Source organism: Gymnoscopelus microlampas (assembly GCF_963454915.1).
Source record: "Gymnoscopelus microlampas genome assembly, chromosome: 20".
NCBI lineage: Eukaryota > Metazoa > Chordata > Actinopteri > Myctophiformes > Myctophidae > Gymnoscopelus > Gymnoscopelus microlampas.
In genome coordinates, this window is record NC_139957.1 from 30792731 (window position 1) to 30816943 (window position 24213).

The 24213-nt window shown below is 39.5% G+C and overlaps 1 protein-coding gene across 1 annotated transcript; it reads left to right on the plus strand.

Moving 5' to 3' along the window:
• Positions 1–6204: 6204 nt before the first annotated feature.
• Positions 6205–23642, plus strand: LOC311036091 (uncharacterized protein; the record flags this gene model as incomplete). Its single annotated transcript, XM_084044614.1, has 13 exons — positions 6205–6464; positions 13907–14065; positions 15827–15935; positions 16330–16446; positions 17179–17298; positions 17387–17525; positions 18705–18833; positions 19127–19314; positions 19907–20106; positions 20187–20278; positions 20360–20414; positions 22551–22648; positions 23398–23642. 13 exons carry the CDS (start codon positions 6205–6207, stop codon positions 23640–23642), a joined length of 1911 nt encoding a protein of 636 aa, XP_083900740.1.
• Positions 23643–24213: the final 571 nt, after the last annotated feature.

Below are 24213 nucleotides of genomic sequence, written 5' to 3' on the forward strand. Positions count from 1 at the left end.
ATAAATTATTGAAATATTACAGAATCCCATCCATTTCAATCTAATCTTTAAAAAAATCAAAAAAAAATCCAAAAAACATAGTTATTGCCCAACAACTATATATTAATGTTCCCCATGGTCTCTCGTACACCTGTGATGATTATCAATATGTTTTACAATAGCAAGTATTAATAATAAATTATTGAAATATTACAGAATCCCATCCGTTTCAATGTAATCTTTAGAAAAATCATAACAAATCCAAAAAACATAGTTATCACCCAACAACTATATATTAATGTTCCCCATGGTCTCTTGTACACCTGTGATGATTATCAATATGTTTTACAGCAGCAAGTATTAATAATAAATTATTGAAATATTACAGAATCCCATCCGTTTCAATGTAATCTTTAGAAAAATCATAACAAATCCAAAAAACATAGTTATCACCCAACAACTATATATTAATGTTCCCCATGGTCTCTTGTACACCTGTGATGATTATCAATATGTTTTACAGCAGCATTTATTAATAATAAATTATTGAGATATTACAGAATCCTATCCATTTCAATGTAATCTTTAGAAAAATCATAAAAAAATCAAAAAAACATAGTTATCGCCCAACAACTATATATTAATGTGCCCCATGGTCTCTTGTACACCTGTGATGATTATCAATATGTTTTACACCAGCAATTATTAATAATAAATTATTGAAATATTACAGAATCCCATCCATTTCAATGTAATCTTTAGAAAAATCGAAAAAAATCCAAAAAACATAGTTATTGCCCAACAACTATATATTAATGTGCCCCATGGTCTCTTGTACACCTGTGATGACTATCAATATGTTTTACAGCAGCAATTATTAATAATAAATTATTGAAATATTACAGAAACCCATCTATTTCAATGTAATCTTTAGAAAAATCGAAAAAAATCCAAAAAACATAGTTATCGCCCAACAACTATATATTAATGTGCCCCATGGTCTCTTGTACACCTGTGATGATTATCAATATGTTTTACAGTAGCAATTATTAATAATAAATTATTGAAATATTACAGAATCCCTTCCAATTCAATGTAATTCTTCAAAAAAATCATAAAAACTTCAGAGAACATAGTTATAACCCAACAACTATATATTAATGTACCCCCTGGTCTCTTGTACACCTGTGATGATTATCAATATGTTTTACAGCAGCAATTATTAATAATAAATTATTGAAATATTACAGAATCCCATCCATTTCAATCTAATCTTTAGAAAAATCGAAAAAAATCCAAAAAACATAGTTATTGCCCAACAACTATATATTAATGTTCCCCATGGTCTCTCGTACACCTGTGATGATTATCAATATGTTTTACAATAGCAAGTATTAATAATAAATTATTGAAATATTACAGAATCCCATCCGTTTCAATGTAATCTTTAGAAAAATCATAACAAATCCAAAAAACATAGTTATCACCCAACAACTATATATTAATGTTCCCCATGGTCTCTTGTACACCTGTGATGATTATCAATATGTTTTACAGCAGCAAGTATTAATAATAAATTATTGAAATATTACAGAATCCCATCCGTTTCAATGTAATCTTTAGAAAAATCATAACAAATCCAAAAAACATAGTTATCACCCAACAACTATATATTAATGTTCCCCATGGTCTCTTGTACACCTGTGATGATTATCAATATGTTTTACAGCAGCATTTATTAATAATAAATTATTGAGATATTACAGAATCCTATCCATTTCAATGTAATCTTTAGAAAAATCATAAAAAAATCAAAAAAACATAGTTATCGCCCAACAACTATATATTAATGTGCCCCATGGTCTCTTGTACACCTGTGATGACTATCAATATGTTTTACAGCAGCAATTATTAATAATAAATTATTGAAATATTACAGAATCCCGTCCATTTCAATGTAATCTTTAGAAAAATCATAAGAAATCCAAAAAACATAGTTATCGCCCAACAACTATATATTAATGTGCCCCATGGTCTCTTGTACACCTGTGATGATTATCAATATGTTTTACAGTAGCAAGTATTAATAATAAATTATTGAAATATTACAGAATCCCATCCATTTCAATGTAATTTTTAAAAAAAATCATAAAAGATTAAAAAAACATAGTTATTATAGCGTAGATTTAAGCAACTGCTTACTATGGGACACATACACCTCCCCCAGGGGAGTCCCCAGTTGTGACAACCCTTACCCACACGCTTGCCCAAGGCCTCAGGACCTGCCCCCGGCAGGACCCTGACCTACAGGCACCCCAGACCCCTCGGGTCGGGACGCGCAGGACTGAAAAGGCTAAATGACTGTAATGTAATGTAATGTAAAAGCATGCCCCCGGGCACCCCTCGCATTCCCTACCATGAAACTGGCCACTGCAAACTTACAGGGAGAAGAAACATGCCCCAAGGCAAGTTTACACTCCCCCACCAGTAAGAAAGGTGCAAAAAGGTTGAGAAACGATAAATTAAACCGTGACGGGGAGAGAGAGAGCACGCCCCACAGACCCCGTCGGAACCCGGCTGCTGCACTCACACAAGGAGAAAAGACATGCCCCAAGGCATGTCCAGACTCTTATACCCGGAGTCAGCTCCCACACCCAAGACTGTACGCGCCATCGTAGATGCCGCCACGTCAAGGCTGTAAGAAGATGCAAAGGTCGAGGGAGATGACCAGTCAGCCGCGGAGCAGATCACCTGCATCGACACCCCTTTGTAAAGGGCCCAAGATGCAGCTACGCTCCGAGCAGAGAGGGCCCTCAGTCCCAGTGGAATAGGGACCCCTCTACTCTCGTACGCCAACCGAATCGCCTCCACAATCCATCTGGACAGGGTCGGTTTAGCCATCGCCTACCTCTGACCTCGGCCAAAGGCGACGAAAGGCTGAGACGACCTACGGCCCATAGCTGTCCTCTAACAGTAGAGCTTCAGAGCCCTCACTGGACAGAGACAAAGTAACCGTTCATCCTTTGCCGAAAAGAACGGCGGAGGATGAAAAGCCCCCAGTCCCCGCAACTGCGCCGGTGTGGGACACAAAGGCCAAGTTGGGTTTCAACAAAACCCTCCTGCCGTCGTCCGAAAACAACATGCAGCCCCACTCACCGAGAGCGCCTGCATGTCACAGACGCGTCATGCCGTAAAAAGGGCCACCAGGAGCACCGTTTTGAGGCTTCAAGGTGGAGAAGGCCAAGTCGTGGTCCAGCCTGCCCAGCAAGTAGATCAGAACGCTTCTCCCGGGTGCCTGAAAAGCAATCACCGGAGGTGACTACTCCAGGCACCATGTTTCGAACATATTCCACCAGATATCGTACCGACCTCCGGTGGATTCTGCTCTCGCCCCCTGAAAGGTGGCCACCACGTCAGGGGGGCAGCCCTTGCGGGCCCAGACTCGACTCTTCACGGGGTAAACCCACAGGTCTAGTCCCTGGGGGTCCTCGTGGAACACCTCGTCCCCACCCTGTCTCAGGAGGTTCCTGAACCGGGGGAGAGGCCATGGCTCATCACAGAGGAGGGGAGTGATCTCCGACCTCCAAGAGCCCCACGCTGGTACCACCAGCAGGACCACTCCGCCCTGGATCCTGATCCTTTCCAGTGTTGGACGAATCAGGTCTAGGGGTGGAGACACATTTTGCAGAGTAGCATGCCCGGCCAACCCGTGTGCCAAGGCGTCTACTCCCAAGGTGATCGATCGAGAAGAACCGCCAGCACTCCGCGTTCTTCTTGGAGCCACCAGGCCGACTTGGGCCCGGCCGAACCGGGCCCAGATCAGGCCCAACGTCCTCGGGCATAGTGGCCAGTCCCCGTACCGGAGCCCTGGTTTTGGACAACCGGTCTGCACCGCTGTCTCAGGAGGCCCGGTACATGAGTGGCGCGTAGTGAAGCCGAATGTTGTACGCTCCAAGGCGTCAGCACGCGCGCTAATCTGACCAAAACAAGAGCCCCCAAGCCTCCTTGTTTGTAGGCAGAACACATCGTTGTGACATTCTCCGTCCGGCACCCCACGATGTGGCTCTTGAAACCCTCGAGAGCGAGGAAGACTCCCAGCAACTCCAGGTATCCTCACCTGAGAAGCTGGCGTCCATGGTAATCACCTTCCAGGACACTACTGTGCGAGACAACCGGTCTGCACCGCTTACATTGGGACGACACAAACTGTGATGTCACTACCACTTTCCGTGAGCCCATGGTCTGCGGTATCCTCAGAGACCGCATCCATTGCTGGAAAGGTCTCTCGTGGAATCTGCCCAACCGGGTCAGGCGTATGGCCGAAGCCATGAGACCCACGGCTTGCATGCATGTCTTGCACATGACCCGGCGCCCCAGGCGCAGGGAGCGCACACATGTCAAAGAGCTCGCCGTCCTGTCCTGAGACAGGCGCGCAACCATCGTGGTGGAATCCAAAATTCCCACGAAGGTGGCTAGCTGGGAAGAATCAGAGCGCACTCCTGAGCGTCGATTGTGAAGCCCAGGGACTGCAGGTGCGTAATGGCCACCTCCGTGTGCCGTGCCACCTCCACCCTGGAGTCCGCTGCCAGCAGCCAGTTGTCTACATATGTCGCCAGACGCAGACCCTGCTGCCGCAGCGGGGCTATCGCCGCCTCCGTGCACAGTCACGAAAAAAAACCTGTGGCTTAGTGACATGCCGGACGGGAGTACCGCATGCTCGCACGTCTCGCCTTCGGAACCGAAGCGCAGGGACTTTGCGGTGCGGCGGTTACATTGGGACGTAAAGATAGGTATCCTTGATATCTATACCCGTCCACCAATTGCTTTTTCGTATCGTCTTCAACAGCGTCGCTGTTGTGAGCATACGAAGTTTAATATAAAAACCTTCAGAATTCTGTTCAAACCCTTCAGGTTCAGAATAGGTCTTACGCCCCCCCCCCCCCCCCCCCCTCTTCTTTTCACCAGGAAAAACTCCGAATAATAACCCAGTCGGTTCTGATCCGGAGATAAATCACTGATTGCACCCTTGCTCAGGAGAGCTGAAACCTCTTCCCTCAGCGTTATGGCCGCTTGGCCCGACGCGTGGGAGAACACTATCTTGCCCGATAGTGGAGGTTTGCTCGAAAATTGCAACCTGTATCCTGTTAACATGGTGCGCAGCACCCAAGGATTCGGTTTGCATGCTTTCCATTCGGAAAAGCATCGAGCGAGAGGGTTCGTGGGGATGGTGGGGGCTGCTGACGTCACCTGCCACGTCGGGCTCTGACCGATCGACGGTGGGGAAAGCCCGTGACGTAGACGGGGAATCCCACACACCGTAGACATCCGCCCTGTAGCATTGCTCGGTAGCGCTAGCTGGGTTAATGTCGGTCTCGTCACAGAGCGCGCGCCCGTTCCCATGGGGATACGAGACGCTGTCGGCTCTCCAGACGTAGTCTCGGAACCTTGCCCCGGTGTAGTACTTACCCAGCTTTCTTGTCGTCCTTACGCCTTACGTCCTGGAAACCAAGAGAGCTATCGGGTCGCTCCCAGGAACTAGCTCTGGTGGAGGACGCCCTGGATGCACCACGCTGACGTCCAGAGGTGCGTCTGCCGCCCGCAGCCCCTTGCTGTTGAGGCCTGGCCACAGCGGGGGTTACGGGGGTTGAGAGGAGGCCTGTGGTTGTCTCCTCGAGCTGCTTCTCCGCCGCCTTGGTCTTGATGATCCAGTCGGCAGCGGTGTCGAAGAGGTTGTCCGGTTTGAGCGAGAGGCTTTTCAGACCCGAGGTCAAGATGGCCTTGCAACCAGAGGCGAGCTCGAGCCACTGTAGTCTCTCTAAGTCGGCTGTGAGAGCCATGTTGGGCCTATATCCTCCTCGTCGTCCACCACCACGATGAATTCCTCGTCCTCGCCGTCCGAGTCGCTGCATTCCGTGGCAGTGTCTCCCCATGCGGCGATGGAGGTGGTGGGGGAGAAGGATGGGAGGCCCGACAGCCTCGGCAGCGACCTCTCGGTCGGGGGATGAGGGAGCGGCCCTCGAGGCCTGCTCATCCCGGACCTTGCTGATGGCTCCACTGGCGCGTGGGGCCGAGTGGAGCGGAGGGCCCAAGGCCCCCGGGCTAGTGTGAGCTTCCTCGGTGCCTTTGCTGGGGGAGCTTCGGGGCTAGCACCGCCGCTTGTCGAGGCCGCTAGGTCCATAACCCTTTGCAGGCGCCGGTCTAGCTGGGCCTCGGAGAACATCCCGCATGGCCCGCAGCCGCCTTTGTCCTGACCCCGCTCGCAAGCGAGCCAGCCATGGCTCGGGCCAAGGCAGGAGATGCAGAGGCAGTGGTCGTCGTCCGCAGCGACCAGGAAACCGCATCCTCGGAACGCGCAGTGACGAGGTGCCTCCTTCTTTTCCCTCTTCCGTCGAGACACGAGACGAACAAAAGGCTAGGCTGCTAGCCTTCGTTGGCTCCGTGTGCTTCGCGTTGGCAGAGAAGAAGAAGCGCTATGTGACGCAGCGGTATTTATACCACTACCGGTTTCCGGTTTGCGTCATACGGCCCTTATCCAATGGACATTGGAGTTCCGTGAGTCCTGTTGTTGCTCTGTGCGATCGCCAGGGGGCGATGATATCCCATAGTAAGCAGTTGCTTAAAGCTACGCTATAATTTTTGAAAAATGACATTGAAATGGATGGGATTCTGTAATGTTTCAATAATTTATTATTAATAATTGCTGCTGTAAAACATTGATAATCATCACAGGTGTTCAGGAGACCATGGGGCACATTAATATATAGTTGTTGGGTGATAACTATGTTTTTTGAAATGTTTATGATTTTTTAAAGAATTACATTGAAATGGATGGGATTCTGTAATATTTCAATATTTTATTATTAATAATTGCTGCTGTAAAACATATTGATAATCATCACAGGTGTACAAGAGACCTAGGGGCACATTAATATATAGTTGTTGGGTGATAACTATGTTTTTGGATTTTTTTATGATTTTTCTAAAGATTACATTGAAATGGATGCGATTCTGTAATATTTCAATAATTTATTATTAATAATTGCTGCTGTAAAACATATTGATAATCATCACAGGTGTACAAGAGACCATGGGGCACATTAATATATAGTTGTTGGGTGATAACAATGTTTTTGGATTTTTTCATGATTTTTCTAAAGATTACATTGAAATGGATGGGATTCTGTAATATTTCAATAATTTATTATTAATAATTGCTGCTGTAAATCATATTGATAATCATCACAGGTGTACAAGAGACCATGGGGCACATTAATATATAGTTGGTGGGCGATAACTATGTTTTTTGGATTTTGAATGATTTTTCTAAAGATTACATTGAAATGGATGGGATTCTGTAATATTTCAATAATTTATTATTAATAATTGCTGCTGTAAAACATATTGATAATCATCACAGGTGCACAGGAGACCATGGGGCACATTAATATATAGTTGTTGGGCGATAACTATGTTTTTTGGATTTTTTATGATTTTTCTAAAGATTACATTGAAATGGATGGGATTCTGTAATATTTCAATAATTTATTATTAATAATTGCTGCTGTAAATCATATTGATAATCATCACAGGTGTACAAGAGACCATGGGGCACATTAATATATAGTTGGTGGGCGATAACTATGTTTTTTGGATTTTGAATGATTTTTCTAAAGATTACATTGAAATGGATGGGATTCTGTAATATTTCAATAATTTATTATTAATAATTGCTGCTGTAAAACATATTGATAATCATCACAGCTTTACAAGAGACCATGGGGCACATTCATATATAGTTGTTGGGTGATAACTATGTTTTTGGGATTTTTTAAGATTTTTTTTAAAGATTACATTGAAATGCATGGGATTCTATAATATTTCAATAATTTATTATTAATAATTGCTGCTGTAAAACATATTGGTAATCATCATAGGTGTAGAAGAGACCATGGGGCACATTAATATATAGTTGTTGGGCGATAACTATGTTTTTTGGATTTGTTATGATTTTTCTAAAGATTACATTGAATAGGATGGGATTCTGTAATATTTCAATAATTTATTATTAATAAATGCTGCTGTAAAACATATTGGTAATCATCACAGGTGCACAAGAGAACATGGGGCACATTAATATATAGTTGTTGGGTGATAACTATGTTTTTGGGATTTTTAATGATTTTTTAAAAGATTACATTGAAATGCATGGGATTCTATAATATTTCAATAATTTATTATTAATAATTGCTGCTGTAAAACATATTGGTAATCATCACAGGTGTACAAGAGACCATGGGGCACATTAATATATAGCTGTTGGGCGATAACTATGTTTTTTGGATTTCTTATGATTTTTCTAAAGATTACATTGAAATAGATGGGATTCTGTAATATTTGAATAATTTATTATTAATAAATGCTGCTGTAAAACATATTGGTAATCATCACAGGTGTACAAGAGACCATGGGGCACATTAATATATAGTTGTTGGGCGATAACTATGTTTTTTGGATTTGTTATGATTTTTCTAAAGATTACATTGAAATGGATGGGATTCTGTAATATTTCAATAATTTATTATTAATAAATGCTGCTGTAAAACATATTGGTAATCATCACAGGTGTACAAGAGACCATGGGGCACATTAATATATAGCTGTTGGGCGATAACTATGTTTTTTGGATTTCTTATGATTTTTCTAAAGATTACATTGAAATAGATGGGATTCTGTAATATTTGAATAATTTATTATTAATAAATGCTGCTGTAAAACATATTGGTAATCATCACAGGTGTACAAGAGACCATGGGGCACATTAATATATAGTTGTTGGGCGATAACTATGTTTTTTGGATTTGTTATGATTTTTCTAAAGATTACATTGAAATGGATGGGATTCTGTAATATTTCAATAATTTATTATTAATAAATGCTGCTGTAAAACATATTGGTAATCATCACAGGTGCACAAGAGACCATGGGGCACATTAATATATAGTTGTTGGGCGATAACTATGTTTTTGGGATTTTTTATGATTTTTCTAAAGATTACATTGAATAGGATGGGATTCTGTAATATTTCAATAATTTATCATTAATAAATGCTGCTGTAAAACATATTGGTAATCATCACAGGTGCACAAGAGACCATGGGGCACATTAATATATAGTTGTTGGGTGATAACTATGTTTTGGGGATTTTTTAAGATTTTTTTTAAAGATTACATTGAAATGCATGGGATTCTATAATATTTCAATAATTTATTATTAATAATTGCTGCTGTAAAACATATTGGTAATCATCACAGGTGTACAAGAGACGATGGGGCACATTAATATATAGTTGTTGGGCGATAACTATGTTTTTTGGATTTGTTATGATTTTTCTAAAGATTACATTGAATAGGATGGGATTCTGTAATATTTCAATAATTTATTATTAATAAATGCTGCTGTAAAACATATTGGTAATCATCACAGGTGCAAAAGAGACCATGGGGCACATTAATATATAGTTGTTGGGTGATAACTATGTTTTTGGGATTTTTAATGATTTTTTAAAAGATTACATTGAAATGCATGGGATTCTATAATATTTCAATAATTTATTATTAATAATTGCTGCTGTAAAACATATTGGTAATCATCACAGGTGCACAAGAGACCATGGGGCACATTAATATATAGTTGTTGGGTGATAACTATGTTTTGGGGATTTTTAATGATTTTTTAAAAGATTATATTGAAATGCATGGGATTCTATAATATTTCAATAATTTATTATTAATAATTGCTGCTGTAAAATATATTGGTAATCATCACAGGTGTACAAGAGACCATGGGGCACATTAATATATAGTTGTTGGGCGATAACTATGTTTTTTGGATTTGTTATGATTTTTCTAAAGATTACATTGAATAGGATGGGATTCTGTAATATTTCAATAATTTATTATTAATAAATGCTGCTGTAAAACATATTGGTAATCATCACAGGTGCACAAGAGACCATGGGGCACATTAATATATAGCTGTTGGGCGATAACTATGTTTTTTGGATTTCTTATGATTTTTCTAAAGATTACATTGAAATGGATGGGATTCTGTAACATTTCAATAATTTATTATTAATAAATGCTGCTTTAAAACATATTGGTAATCATCACAGGTGCACAAGAGACCATGGGGCACATTAATATATAGTTGTTGGGTGATAACTATGTTTTTTGGATTTTTTATGATTTTTTTAAAGATTACATTGAAATGCATGGGATTCTACAATATTTCAATAATTTATTATTAATAATTGCTGCTGTAAAACATATTGGTAATCATCACAGGTGTACAAGAGACCATGGGGCACATTAATATATAGCTGTTGGGCGATAACTATGTTTTCTGGATTTGTTATGATTTTTCTAAAGATTACATTGAAATGGATGGGATTCTGTAATATTTCAATAATTTATTATTAATAAATGCTGCTGTAAAACATATTGGTAATCATCACAGGTGTACAAGAGACCATGGGGCACATTAATATATAGTTGTTGGGTGATAACTATGTTTTGGGGATTTTTTATGATTTTTTTAAAGATTACATTGAAATGCATAGGATTCTGTAATATTTCAATAATTTATTATTAATAAATGCTGCTGTAAAACATATTGGTAATCATCACAGGTGCACAAGAGACCATGGGGCACATTAATATATAGTTGTTGGGCGATAACTATGTTTTTGGGATTTTTTATGATTTTTCTAAAGATTACATTGAATAGGATGGGATTCTGTAATATTTCAATAATTTATCATTAATAAATGCTGCTGTAAAACATATTGGTAATCATCACAGGTGCACAAGAGACCATGGGGCACATTAATATATAGTTGTTGGGTGATAACTATTTTTTTGGGATTTTTTAAGAATTTTTTTAAAGATTACATTGAAATGCATGGGATTCTATAATATTTCAATAATTTATTATTAATAATTGCTGCTGTAAAATATATTGGTAATCATCACAGGTGCACAAGAGACCATGGGGCACATTAATATATAGTTGTTGGGCGATAACTATGTTTTTTGGATTTGTTATGATTTTTCTAAAGATTACATTGAAATGGATGGGATTCTGTAATATTTCAATAATTTATTATTAATAAATGCTGCTGTAAAACATATTGGTAATCATCACAGGTGCACAAGAGACCATGGGGCACATTAATATATAGTTGTTGGGTGATAACTATGTTTTGGGGATTTTTAATGATTTTTTAAAAGATTACATTGAAATGCATGGGATTCTATAATATTTCAATAATTTATTATTAATAATTGCTGCTGTAAAACATATTGGTAATCATCACAGGTGTACAAGAGACCATGGGGCACATTAATATATAGCTGTTGGGCGATAACTATGTTTTCTGGATTTGTTATGATTTTTCTAAAGATTACATTGAAATGGATGGGATTCTGTAATATTTCAATAATTTATTATTAATAAATGCTGCTGTAAAACATATTGGTAATCATCACAGGTGTACAAGAGACCATGGGGCACATTAATATATAGTTGTTGGGTGATAACTATGTTTTGGGGATTTTTTATGATTTTTTTAAAGATTACATTGAAATGCATAGGATTCTGTAATATTTCAATAATTTATTATTAATAAATGCTGCTGTAAAACATATTGGTAATCATCACAGGTGCACAAGAGACCATGGGGCACATTAATATATAGTTGTTGGGCGATAACTATGTTTTTGGGATTTTTTATGATTTTTCTAAAGATTACATTGAATAGGATGGGATTCTGTAATATTTCAATAATTTATCATTAATAAATGCTGCTGTAAAACATATTGGTAATCATCACAGGTGCACAAGAGACCATGGGGCACATTAATATATAGTTGTTGGGTGATAACTATGTTTTTGGGATTTTTTAAGATTTTTTTTAAAGATTACATTGAAATGCATGGGATTCTATAATATTTCAATAATTTATTATTAATAATTGCTGCTGTAAAATATATTGGTAATCATCACAGGTGCACAAGAGACCATGGGGCACATTAATATATAGTTGTTGGGCGATAACTATGTTTTTTGGATTTGTTATGATTTTTCTAAAGATTACATTGAAATGGATGGGATTCTGTAATATTTCAATAATTTATTATTAATAAATGCTGCTGTAAAACATATTGGTAATCATCACAGGTGCACAAGAGACCATGGGGCACATTAATATATAGTTGTTGGGTGATAACTATGTTTTTTGGATTTTTTATGATTTTTTTAAAGATTACATTGAAATGCATGGGATTCTATAATATTTCAATAATTTATTATTAATAATTGCTGCTGTAAAACATATTGGTAATCATCACAGGTGTACAAGAGACCATGGGGCACATTAATATATAGCTGTTGGGCGATAACTATGTTTTCTGGATTTCTTATGATTTTTCTAAAGATTACATTGAAATGGATGGGATTTTGTAATATTTCAATAATTTATTATTAATAAATGCTGCTGTAAAACATATTGGTAATCATCACAGGTGTACAAGAGACCATGGGGCACATTAATATATAGTTGTTGGGTGATAACTATGTTTTGGGGATTTTTTATGATTTTTTTAAAGATTACATTGAAATGCATGGGATTCTGTAATATTTCAATAATTTATTATTAATAAATGCTGCTGTAAAACATATTGGTAATCATCACAGGTGCACAAGAGACCATGGGGCACATTAATATATAGTTGTTGGGCGATAACTATGTTTTTTGGATTTCTTATGATTTTTCTAAAGATTACATTGAAATGGATGGGATTCTGTAATATTTCAATAATTTATTATTAATAAATGCTGCTGTAAAACATATTGGTAATCATCACAGGTGCACAAGAGACCATGGGGCACATTAATATATAGTTGTTGGGTGATAACTATGTTTTGGGGATTTTTTATGATTTTTCTAAAGATTACATTGAAATGGATGGGATTCTGTAATATTTCAATAATTTATTATTAATAATTGCTGCTGTAAAACATATTGATAATCATCACAGGTGCACAGGAGACCATGGGGCACATTAATATATAGTTGTTGGGCGATAACTATGTTTTTTGGATTTTTTATGATTTTTCTAAAGATTACATTGAAATGGATGGGATTCTGTAATATTTCAATAATTTATTATTAATAATTGCTGCTGTAAAACATATTGATAATCATCACAGCTTTACAAGAGACCATGGGACACATTAATATTTAGTTGTTGGGTGATAACTATGTTTTTTGACTGATTTTCTGAAAAATTACATTGAAATGGATGGGATTCTGTAATATTTCAATATTTTATTATTAATAATCGGTACAGTAAAATATATTGGTAATAATCACATATTGTAAAGGACACACATGGGCACAATAACATTTAGTTGCTGGGTGATAACTCTGTTTTTAGATTTTTTTTATGATTTTCCAAAGAATTACATTAAACTGTATGGGATTTTGTAATATTACAATATTTTATTATTAATAATTTGTGCAGTAAAACATTTCGGTAATAATCACAGACGAGAACATTAGACACAAACAATGTTTTTAGTTGGTTTTATTACATTTTTACATGTATATATTGAAGTAACTGGGATTTACGATTTCATTGAACGCACCATCAGTCCGCCTAACCGTAAAAAGCCAGTAGCTGCGCAATCATTTTTGAAGCGCGGCTAGCGCGACTGACTCTCTCTGAAGAGCGGCCAGCGTGACCGCAGTCAGTTTGTTGGGTAGGCAACAACAGTGAATTAATGCATGTCGCTTTTGTCATTTCAAATAGTGGTGGTAGGTAGTTAAACCTTTTCTTTAAATGTTTGTTCATGTCTCTCCCCGCAGTAATTCCAAAAGGAGTTTAAAAGTATTCCTTCCACTGCCTCTCCCTAAATACTTGGTTGTGTTTGGTCTTGGAGAGTGGACCTCCATATCCTCCGTACCCGTGGAGGTTCAGGTCGGCGAGAAGACTCAACACATCGGGACACTGTCACTGCAAAACAGGTAAGGTTGGCCAGTGGTTCTCAAGTGGTGACTCATTACTTCGAGTCAGTAATGTTATCTCTACGGGCGCAACTCTTGCGCAATGTCTTAAAAACATGTAACCGGATGAGGACCGAGGCAAAATTAAAATACTTACTTCAACCAAGCCCCCAGAGCCGCTGAGAAATCTTGAAGCTGCCACCCCAGTGGCCAAAGCTGGAACTGCAGGCGGGGAGAAATACATGCGCGAGCAAAACATACTGATATATATTTATATATAGAGATATAAATATGTAAACATATTATACATAAATACATATGCATTTACATATACATAGGCATCTCCAGTGAATTTCATAAATATCTCGCGTTCAATCCTTGACACACGGGCTGCCGTAGAACGCAAAAATGACACTAGTGCGCATGCTCATAACTTTACGCCAACGCAAAACGCGAACAGTCTTCTCCCGGGTGGTTGAAGCCAGAAGGGGGCGAGGGGCGGGGCTGCTAGTTGTCCCAAAAGTGTTATTAAGTCTAGGGGAAATGCTGCTAATTGTCCCAAAAGTGACTGCAAATGTCCCAAAAGTGTTATTAACTATTGGGGGAATGCTGCTAATTGTCCCAAAAGTGACTGCAAAAGATTGCTGCTTGTTTGAAAAATCTTTATACCTGTGTTTTCTCATGCCAATAAAGCACCTTTTGAATTGAAGCACAATGACAAATATTCTCGCAGTTTTTTTTTTAATCTTTAGCTTTGTAGTAGTTTTGACCTTGTAGATCAGCTGAAAATAGACTAAAGTTTGTTCTGCTTATGAAAGTGCAGGCAGGAGTAATGCTAGTGCTGAGATGCTCTCAACAGCAGGAGGAGCAATAAGTGTAGAGGAATCTTGCGGAGTTTCAATGTTAATATGTAAATATGGCAACTCATTTAGATGTAGGTTTATGGTTTCCCATGGACTATAGCGGTTGCAAAAAAAAAAACTGCGAGAATATTTGTCATTGTGCTTCAATTCAAAAGGTGCTTTATTGGCATGAGAAAACACAGGTATAAAGATTTTTCAAACAAGCAGCAATCTTTTGCAGTCACTTTTGGGACAATTAGCAGCATTCCCCCAATAGTTAATAACACTTTTGGGACATTTGCAGTCACTTTTGGGACAATTAGCAGCATTTCCCCTAGACTTAATAACACTTTTGGGACAACTAGCAGCCCCGCCCCTCGGCTTCTGGCTTCAACCACCCGGGAGAAGACTGTTCGCACCCAAAACCGTCTCAATAATTCTACTTCCGGCAGGCTTCCGGGTGCTTCAAAACGCCAGTGAGCACTAGCTGGGGGCGGGGCAATCCTCCCTCTAGTTATATTATACCTCTATGACTTCAACTCGTTGGATGCCTTTTATGGTGCGCTAGAACTTAAAACATCTGAGAGAATTGCAGAAAAGCTTCACTTTTTGGATACGATGTGCAGAAAGGGGTAAGAAACATGTAAAGTGGAAAATGTGCGACACTGTCATGCTCAAACGGCAGAGGGAAACGAGGAACCTCATCTCGGAGCTATACAGCGGAGGGAGAGGTTCCGTTGGAGCTGATTGATTGATGTACTTTATTTAGTAAGACATGAGAACAGTACATGACAGTACATAACACTACATGGAAGTACAAATTCACAATACAAGGTCTACTAAACTGGATAGCTCATTAAGCACTAATAAGCTTGTTTAAGATGAGATCAGCTAGGCTGCCTATCAGTCATTAAAGTGGTATGTTTGACTCCCAATAAAGCTGGTCTCTCACTTGGTCTGGAGAGTGGGACCCCGAAGTTGTGGCAGCGGCGCTGGACCAAGAGGGCGGAGGAGTTTATGGGAAGATCAAGCTTAAAGTTTGCCGAGAGGTAATATGGATTCCTTTCGCCTGTATTGAAGCCTAGAGCAGTGTTCCCAATCTGTGGGCTGTGAGAATATTGCAGTTGGGCCCCCAAATAATTGGCACAACATTTTGGATCTGGGGAAAAAAGTAATGTAAAACTTTGTATGGAATTTCTTCGTTAAAACCTTAAAATTGTGATGCCGATAAATGGTATCTTAAAGTATACTATTAGTTCAATCGATTAATATGATCATTAAAATAAACATGCTCTGTGTCGGCTGCGATGGTTTTCGAGATATTCAAGTGGGCCCTGATCCAGAAAAGATTGGGAACCCCCCTGTCTGTGCTTGCTCTTGGACACAATGTGTAATATTCTCTTGACAATTGTATTTCTTACACTGAATTCTCACCTTCCACAGGATGAAACTGCCTTCATAAGCAGTACACCAATGGTACAAGGCAAAAAACGGAGGACACTATTCCCAGAGCAGCAACTAGTGGATCTTTCCCAAACACTGCACTATGCTGAAACTATGGTGAGCGACTATTTGTTCTTGTATTCAAATGGCCTTTTAATATTTCTCTTTCACTTAATTGCAACTCAATGTTTTGTGTAAAGCGCTAGTTCTCAATGTGGGGTCCTTGAGGGGTTTCCAGGGGTCCCAAGCTAAGTGACTATAGGTGGTACCAAATGGACCCAGGTCTGTAACTGAGAGTGCAAATGGACCATTTGGTTCCATTTGTACGTCTCTTAAATTAACATTGTGGGTTTTACAAAAACATTTTATTAAATGTGGGTCTGTGGCCTGATCCCTAATAATGCATATGGGGGTAATTGAATAAAGAAGGTTGAACGCAATTATTTGCGACTATGGCAATTATTTTTGGTATAATAGTCATATTATAATTTTATATTTTCAAAAATGGTGCACAGGGCAGATCTACAAGCTCAAAACGTGTCACAATGCCACTCGTTTTGAGCTTGTAGATTTGCCATTTTCACTTTTTTTAGTTAAGTTTTTATGCAAGTCGTCATATCTGCCCTGTGCACCTTGTTTATGAAGCCAAACAGATGTATCTTAAATAATTAATCGTCATGTAAAAGTTCATAAGTGTGACAGCCCTAGTTGAGAATCACTTTCAAATGCCTTGTTGTTGAAATGTGCTTTGTAGTTTGGCAGTGCCAAACTACAAACTAAGGTTAAATGCAGTATTGTATCATATGACTTATTTTTTTGCGTTGAATATATATATACTGTACCTTGTAGAACACTCCCTTCTCCTCGGATTTGGGAGACAGTGTTTCCTATTCTGAGCTGCAAACTGACGGAACAACTCAAAACCATGACTCTACTTTGGCAAGTGATCAGCGTCTCACTTGGCCACAGGTAAGGAAGGACTCCTGGTTAAAAAACACTAATATTACTGTGGGCTGAATAACTGATTCTTTGTTTTTGTCCTTCAAACTATTTAAAGGGTATGACTGCCGGAATTCCATGGAGAGGCCAGCCCATGCAGAGTTTAATTGAAGGCATAGAACGAGGTCCAAGCCCCAAAAGAATTAAGATCTTGGGAGGAGCAGAGAACTCAGAGCAGCAAGAAGATTCCACAGCAGGTGAGCACTCAAATGGTCATATTCAGTTTATAAAGTTGTCTTAAGATGGTGAGTCTCAAAGTGGGGTCCAGGGGCCCTTGATGTTCCAGGTGGTCCTCAGCTAATTGATTGAGTTACAAACCTGCAAGGGTCCATTTGGTTCCCAACTATCAGAGTGTACAAATGCACCTGTAAGCGTCCATTTGGTTTGAATACGTTATTTAGAAGTTTGCAGAAAAAAGTACAGTTCAAATACAAGGTCAACTAAATGGGATTAAAAGCTTATGGCTTGTTTCAATTGGAGTCCTGTCATTTAATGTCACTATGAATTTAGTACAGACAGATATACACTACTATGCAGAACCTCATATAAACGGTTTAATAAGAAAGTACAGTAACGGTTCAGGGTGGGGGCTAGGTTAAGACTTTTACAGGGGCCATTTTTGAATTGCAGCCTCCTGAAGGTACTCTTTTAGGGCAGTTTGGGAGGAGAGTAGGGTTTTACACTCCTTCACTACTTTTGGTAGGGAATTCCACATTTTTGTTGCATAGCAGGAGAACAAATTCAACCCCTTGTTTGTGCCAAATCTGGGTTGGACGTGATCAGTGGAGCTACCTCTGGTGTTGTGATTGTGGACTTAATTTACGTTTGATTTACTTTGACAGGTACATGGGTATCTTAACGTTGTGGTGTAGCTTGTAGACCAGGCCCATTGCAAGTTGCTGTCCTCGACCCTGAGCCATCTGACCCTAGCAAAGTGAGCAGGGGTTAGCGGAGTTGTAGGTGTAAGGCCAAGGAGTAGCCTTACCAGTTTGTTTTTGGTTGTCTGGAGCCTTGTTTTTAAGGCCTTAGTGGTGTTGTGGTACGTTAAAATCCTCAAGTATTCTTACTGACTAGAGGGGAAATCAATACAAAAAACATATTCTTTGGTTGACTTTTTTTAATGACTCTTGTTGTCATTTTATCACCGGAAAAGTTTGCCTCTAAAATGGAACTTAGGTAATTGACTCTTCTTCGGAAATGGTAAAAACTCTTCTTGTGATAACATTATCACCCACTTTGATTGTGACGCTGTCGGCCTTGGTACCATTTGTACACTGTTATGGGGGGTCTGTGGCCATTGCATATCAAACTGGAAATTAAAAAGTTTCAGAACCACTGTCTGAAGGAAAAACTTGTGGGTGCAGACTGTCTTTCAGTGTGTCCATCAGCACGCTGGAGACATGGCATGTGTTTGACTGACCAGCATACAGCAATCGTGATTGGAGGGGAGACATCTGCGACCGGTCAAGCACACTGCAAGGATTCTCTGTGGAAGCTTGACACAGGTCAGTTAATTCTTTCTTCAATTCTATACATTTTCCTTGACAGTCATGTATTTCCCATTGGACTATATACACAGCAGCACAACAACTGTAATTCAAAAGAGACAAACATGTATTACAGAAAATGAATGCATTCAATGTACAAGACAACTAAAATGCCAAATAAGTGTTAAATAGATCTATATTGCTATAGAGTGTTCAGTAAAAGGTCACCCCAAAGATCATATATTGTAAGATGACTAAATGTATATCTTTAGTTATAGTGAATTCATGCATAGCTTTTGTATCTTCCTCAGACAATGACTGCTGGTTCCCCATGAACTCCTCTGCCTCTGGACCCATACCACCTCCTGCCACTGGCCACTCAGCAACGTATGACCCTGAATCCAACTTGGTCTATGTGTATGGTGGCTTTGGTGAGGGACATCGATACAGTGACCTCTACATTCTCAATACTCAGAGCTGGAAATGGGAGCTTGTCACTGTGAGTTTGTCACAAAAGATACATTGTGGTTTCTTAACTTTTCAGTAGTGGTGTGCATATCGATCACTAATCTGAGTATCATTTGGTATCGATACTTTTAAGAAAATTTTGACTTTTTTGAAAAATATATCTTTTATATATATAATATATTTTATACATCTTATTTTATAAATTATTTTTTTATATATGCACTATAATGGCTGCAATAGATTATTTATATATTATATTTTTATATACTATAATAGCTGCATTATATATACTATAATAGCTGCATTATATATATGTATATTTATTTTTTGAAAATCACATACAAAAAAAATATATGTACTATCGAAAGATAGACTCCAAAAGTATTGGTATTGAAAAAAAGTGGTCTCGGCACAGCACTACTTTTCAGTACTTGAGTAATAGCTAGCAAATGCTTGTATTCACCACTTGAGCCTGATTTGCACTTGGTCTCACAACATGTTGAACTTGCATTGTGAGCTTGTAGGTCGGCTATCCATTTTTGGGAAATATTCACATATAATATGCACAACATGGGGAAACCAGTGAAAGTGGTTAAAGACCTTATGTGCATATTCCCTCTTAGGCAGCTGGAAGAATTCCTCGTTTGGCTCATCACTCGGCAGTCGTTTACAAGAAAGAACTGTATGTCTTTGGTGGTGTCCTGCCAAGCCGTGGTGCTAGGACGGGCTTGATCCCCAGTGGCGAGCTGTACATCTTTAACCCAGAATTTAAACTCTGGTACAAGCCCATCATAGAGGGGAAGCCACCGCTGTCTAGGCTTGGGTAAGTTGACTCAATGTCATGAGGAGATGTTGCCAAAATGTTAAAGATAATTTGATAAACAATTGTCATGTATTGAGCAGGCACTCGATGACACTGCTGTCAAAGAAGCTGTTCATCTTTGGTGGCCGGAAGACTTCAACCTACCTCAATGACCTCCATGTTCTAGACCTTGGTAAGGTAGAGAGGCCTGTCGGGTGTTTTTCACAGCATCCCTTCAGCTTTCCACTAATCCTTCTCTTTATTTTTATTAAAGTTTTTATGGAGTACACTGCTGTCAAATATGAGAACATGCCACCATTGCCTCGGGGGTGAGTATGTAATTATTCAACCTTGGCAAATGCCTTTGCAATGCCAGTTTTTTTTTTTTTCTTATCTAGGACATACTTTCTTGCAATACGTGGCATGCAGCTCACAACACGAGATGTTCAGTGACAAATGCGCTTTGTTTTGGAAATTATTGTGTGGTGGTCTTTGGAGGTGTTTCTTTTTTTTTTTTTACGACGTGGCTCATAGGGGGCGAGCTGTCTGTGTCCACGGTTAATCTTGCAAATGATTGGCCCGATCAATGCCAAATGTCTTGTGTGCTGCCAGTAGGCCAAGAAAGTAAATCCCAGTTTTCACATTTCGCACCCTTTTTTTTTTTTGTTGTAATGATCCCAGATTTCACTTTTCTCACTTATTGTCTCCGCCAGGCCGAAAGGCATGGCGAGAGAGTATGTTTTCTACCCCGTCCGTCCGTCCGTGTGTGTGTGTGTCCGTGTGTCCGTCCGTCCTGTCTGTGTGTTACCAGCTAATCTCTGGCACCGTTGGCCCGTTTGCTCCCAAACTGTGCACACACACTCCCTGGATGCCAATTAAGAACCTCTGCCCCAATTTTTTCACATGGGCCTGTTATAGCGCCACCAGGAGGCCGATTTGTGCAAAACACATTTTTAGCGGCGCTAGCCGCTCTATACCTTTAGGTATAGAGCGGCTATTAGCCCTCTATGCCTGGCTTTTGCGTCAACGTTCTGATTGGTCAGGTGCGCCAACGTTCTGATTGGTCAGGTGCGTCAACGTTCTGATTGGTCAGGTGCGTCAACGTTCTGATTGGTCAGGTGCGCCAAAGTTGTGATTGGTCACTATTCATGACATCACTATGATGTCATGAATATAGAATTCGATGTCTATATAAACGATGACAATGACTTCATCTTATTATTCATTTGGCTAAAGTCTCCGTCTAGGTAAGTTATTTAAAGTTAATATGACGAATAGAAAGAGAAAGATACAAGAACAGATGAAGGGTGAATGTATAGAAAGTCTGAGTTCGGGACCCAGTCATCCGTTATGACAGAATGGTTTGATAGAGACGATCGAGAATCCAAGAGTCCGTTAAGGTTCTGATTGGTCAGGCCCGTCAAGGTTCTGATTGGTCAGGCCCGTCAAGGTTCTGATTGGTCAGGCCCGTCAAGGTTGTGATTTGTCAGGCAAGGGGACTATTCATGACATCACTATGATGTCAAGGTTTATTTTTTATTTCCTCATGTTTTTTTTTGTATATATTTTTATTTGGCTAAAGTCTCCTTCTAGGTAAGTTATTTAAAGTTAGATCCTCAATTTAACTTTATCTGTCGTCGACGCTCTGATTGGTCAGACCCGTCAACAAAGTGATTGGTCAAGCTTCACATGACACATGGCTATAAACACATTATAAACACATATCGATGACATAATGTATTCAAAGGCGCCGCTACCTTCACACAGGGTGTGGTTTTTTTACATTACTCCTACAGATTTCATCCAAACGTCATGCAAATCGGTACACAGTATCTCTATAGTCATGTGATCAACACGGATCTGTCCGATTTCCCATATTCCATCCTCATTGCCTATGGTTGGCTTCCAAAGTTTGCAGGATTGGTCCGTTTTGAACAAAAAGCCTCAAACTATGCACGCAGCTTGCGATTTCCGTGGAATTTCACACGCACATTCCCACTAGGCCGAGGAAGAAATGCCACCCTTTTCACATTGGCCTGTTATAGCGCCACCAGCAGGTCTAATTTAGCAAAACACATTTTTGGAACAAAATGCCTCAAATCATGAATGCAGTGTCTGATTGCCGTGACAGACCTAAGAATAAATGGCACCCTTTTCACATTGGCCTATTATAGCGCCACCAGAAGGCCAGAATAACGTACCTGACCTGGCGGAGACCTGTGCTCCGAGGAGCACTTTTTCTAGTTTTTTGTAATGTTTTTAATTAACCTTTTTAAAACTTTCATTCTATGTAAGTCAATGGAAAGGCATGTGACTCTATATTGAGGTCAATATGATGTCATTCACAACATGTCTGAGATCCACATGGTAGCCAAGCTGTTATTAGACCCAGTCTTGGTGATTGATATAATTTTAGACTGGTGTTGGAGGAATAATTATACTAATCCAGATTACGTATTTGACAGGTTCCATGCAGCACTTCCAGTGTCAGACAACAGGCTGCTGGTCAGTGGAGGGTTAAGTTCTATTGGAACTCTACAGGATGTTCATGTCTTCAATATAGGTGAGGATTGTTGCTTAACCCTTTCTCTCGATGGCAAAATATTAGTGTTAACTTTCAGAGTCAAACTAGCATTCCTGATTTTACTGTCTACTTACTCCTTGTATTGAACTCAATGATCCTGATTTTGCTGTCCACCACTTACTCCTTGTATTGAGCATGTCGAGCATCGCTGTCGGGCAGAAACCTTGCATGTCCAAAATGTGACTTTTCAGGAAATTATACTTTTCATTAGTTAATATTTATTAAACCCACACAGACGTAACCACTTTAACCTGGCCTCTCTATTTCCCCAAAAGTTCTAAATACTGAAACTGGCCTATTTACTGTACTACGCCAGTGGTTCTCAAACTTTCACGTTAAGGACTCCTAAATTGATATGTATTTGGCCGTGGACCCCATCTGAAAATGCATGTGACGGGACCCCAGAAGAGAAGATTGATGTAAAAAGAAATCTAAATGTAAATTTTTGATTTAAAAAAAAGTTGATCTGTGGTTAAAATTGTTGTGATGCTATATTAACACATTTTGCTGGGCACCCCTGGAACCCCGAGGGACCCTTGCGGGTTCCTGGACCCCACTGAGAACCACTGTACTACGCGATGTGAGATTGTTGATCGGCTATTTTTACGCGCATTGTCAAAGTGAAATGGGGCATTTTTTATTTTTTTGTGGTTTTATTGACATTTAGAATCGCTGATGTAAGTTTGGTAGAAAGTAACATATCTTTATTTATTTTTTTACCTTCTCAGACACCAGCATGTGGACTTCATTAGTCTCATCACCTCTTAGCGCCAAACCACGGGCTGGACACAGTATCATACATCTGGGCACATCCATCCTTACAGATGATGAGAAGCGGAGGCACAATGAGAAGTGGAGGAAGAACAAGCTTGTGGATGTCCATTGCAGTGTCTTGGTGTTTGGTGGAGCAGATTACTGTGGAATAGGCCCATACAATGATGCCGTAAAGTGTCAAATAGAGATTCCTCTATGATACTTCTATGATGATGTATTTTATTTTTGTGTTTTTATTGCAGTGTTTTAGATGATTTTATTTGTATGAAATAAATTGTACTCTATTGTTAACCTGGATTGATGGATGATTATTAACAATAGAAACCGAAAGCGGGCCACACATCCTCGACACGTAAAGGTGTATATATATTTTTTTCACTTTAAAGCACTTCTGTGGTCATCTACTGAGGCTTTTGTGTGCACCCTAGACTTTTTAAACCTGTTCAACCTCCATTGAAAACACTTCTGCTTTTGGTGGTGACATTGTCTTAATGCATGAGGGGATAATTTTTCATGTATGTTTTCAATGATCTAACATGGCGTTGACTGTGCACATATGGGGCGGGCGGGGGGGGGGGGGTGCCTGATCAATATTGACTTAAGCAACTTAAAACTATCTGGGGTGCACAGACCCCGACTGTGTTTTAAAGTGTAATGCCTAACTCGGAGGGCTAGTACGATCTTTTAGATGGACGCAATAAGTGCATGTTTGGCTATAATGGTGGTTGTCTCATTAGGCCTGCCTGCATTACTAGCTGTGGCCTTGAAAG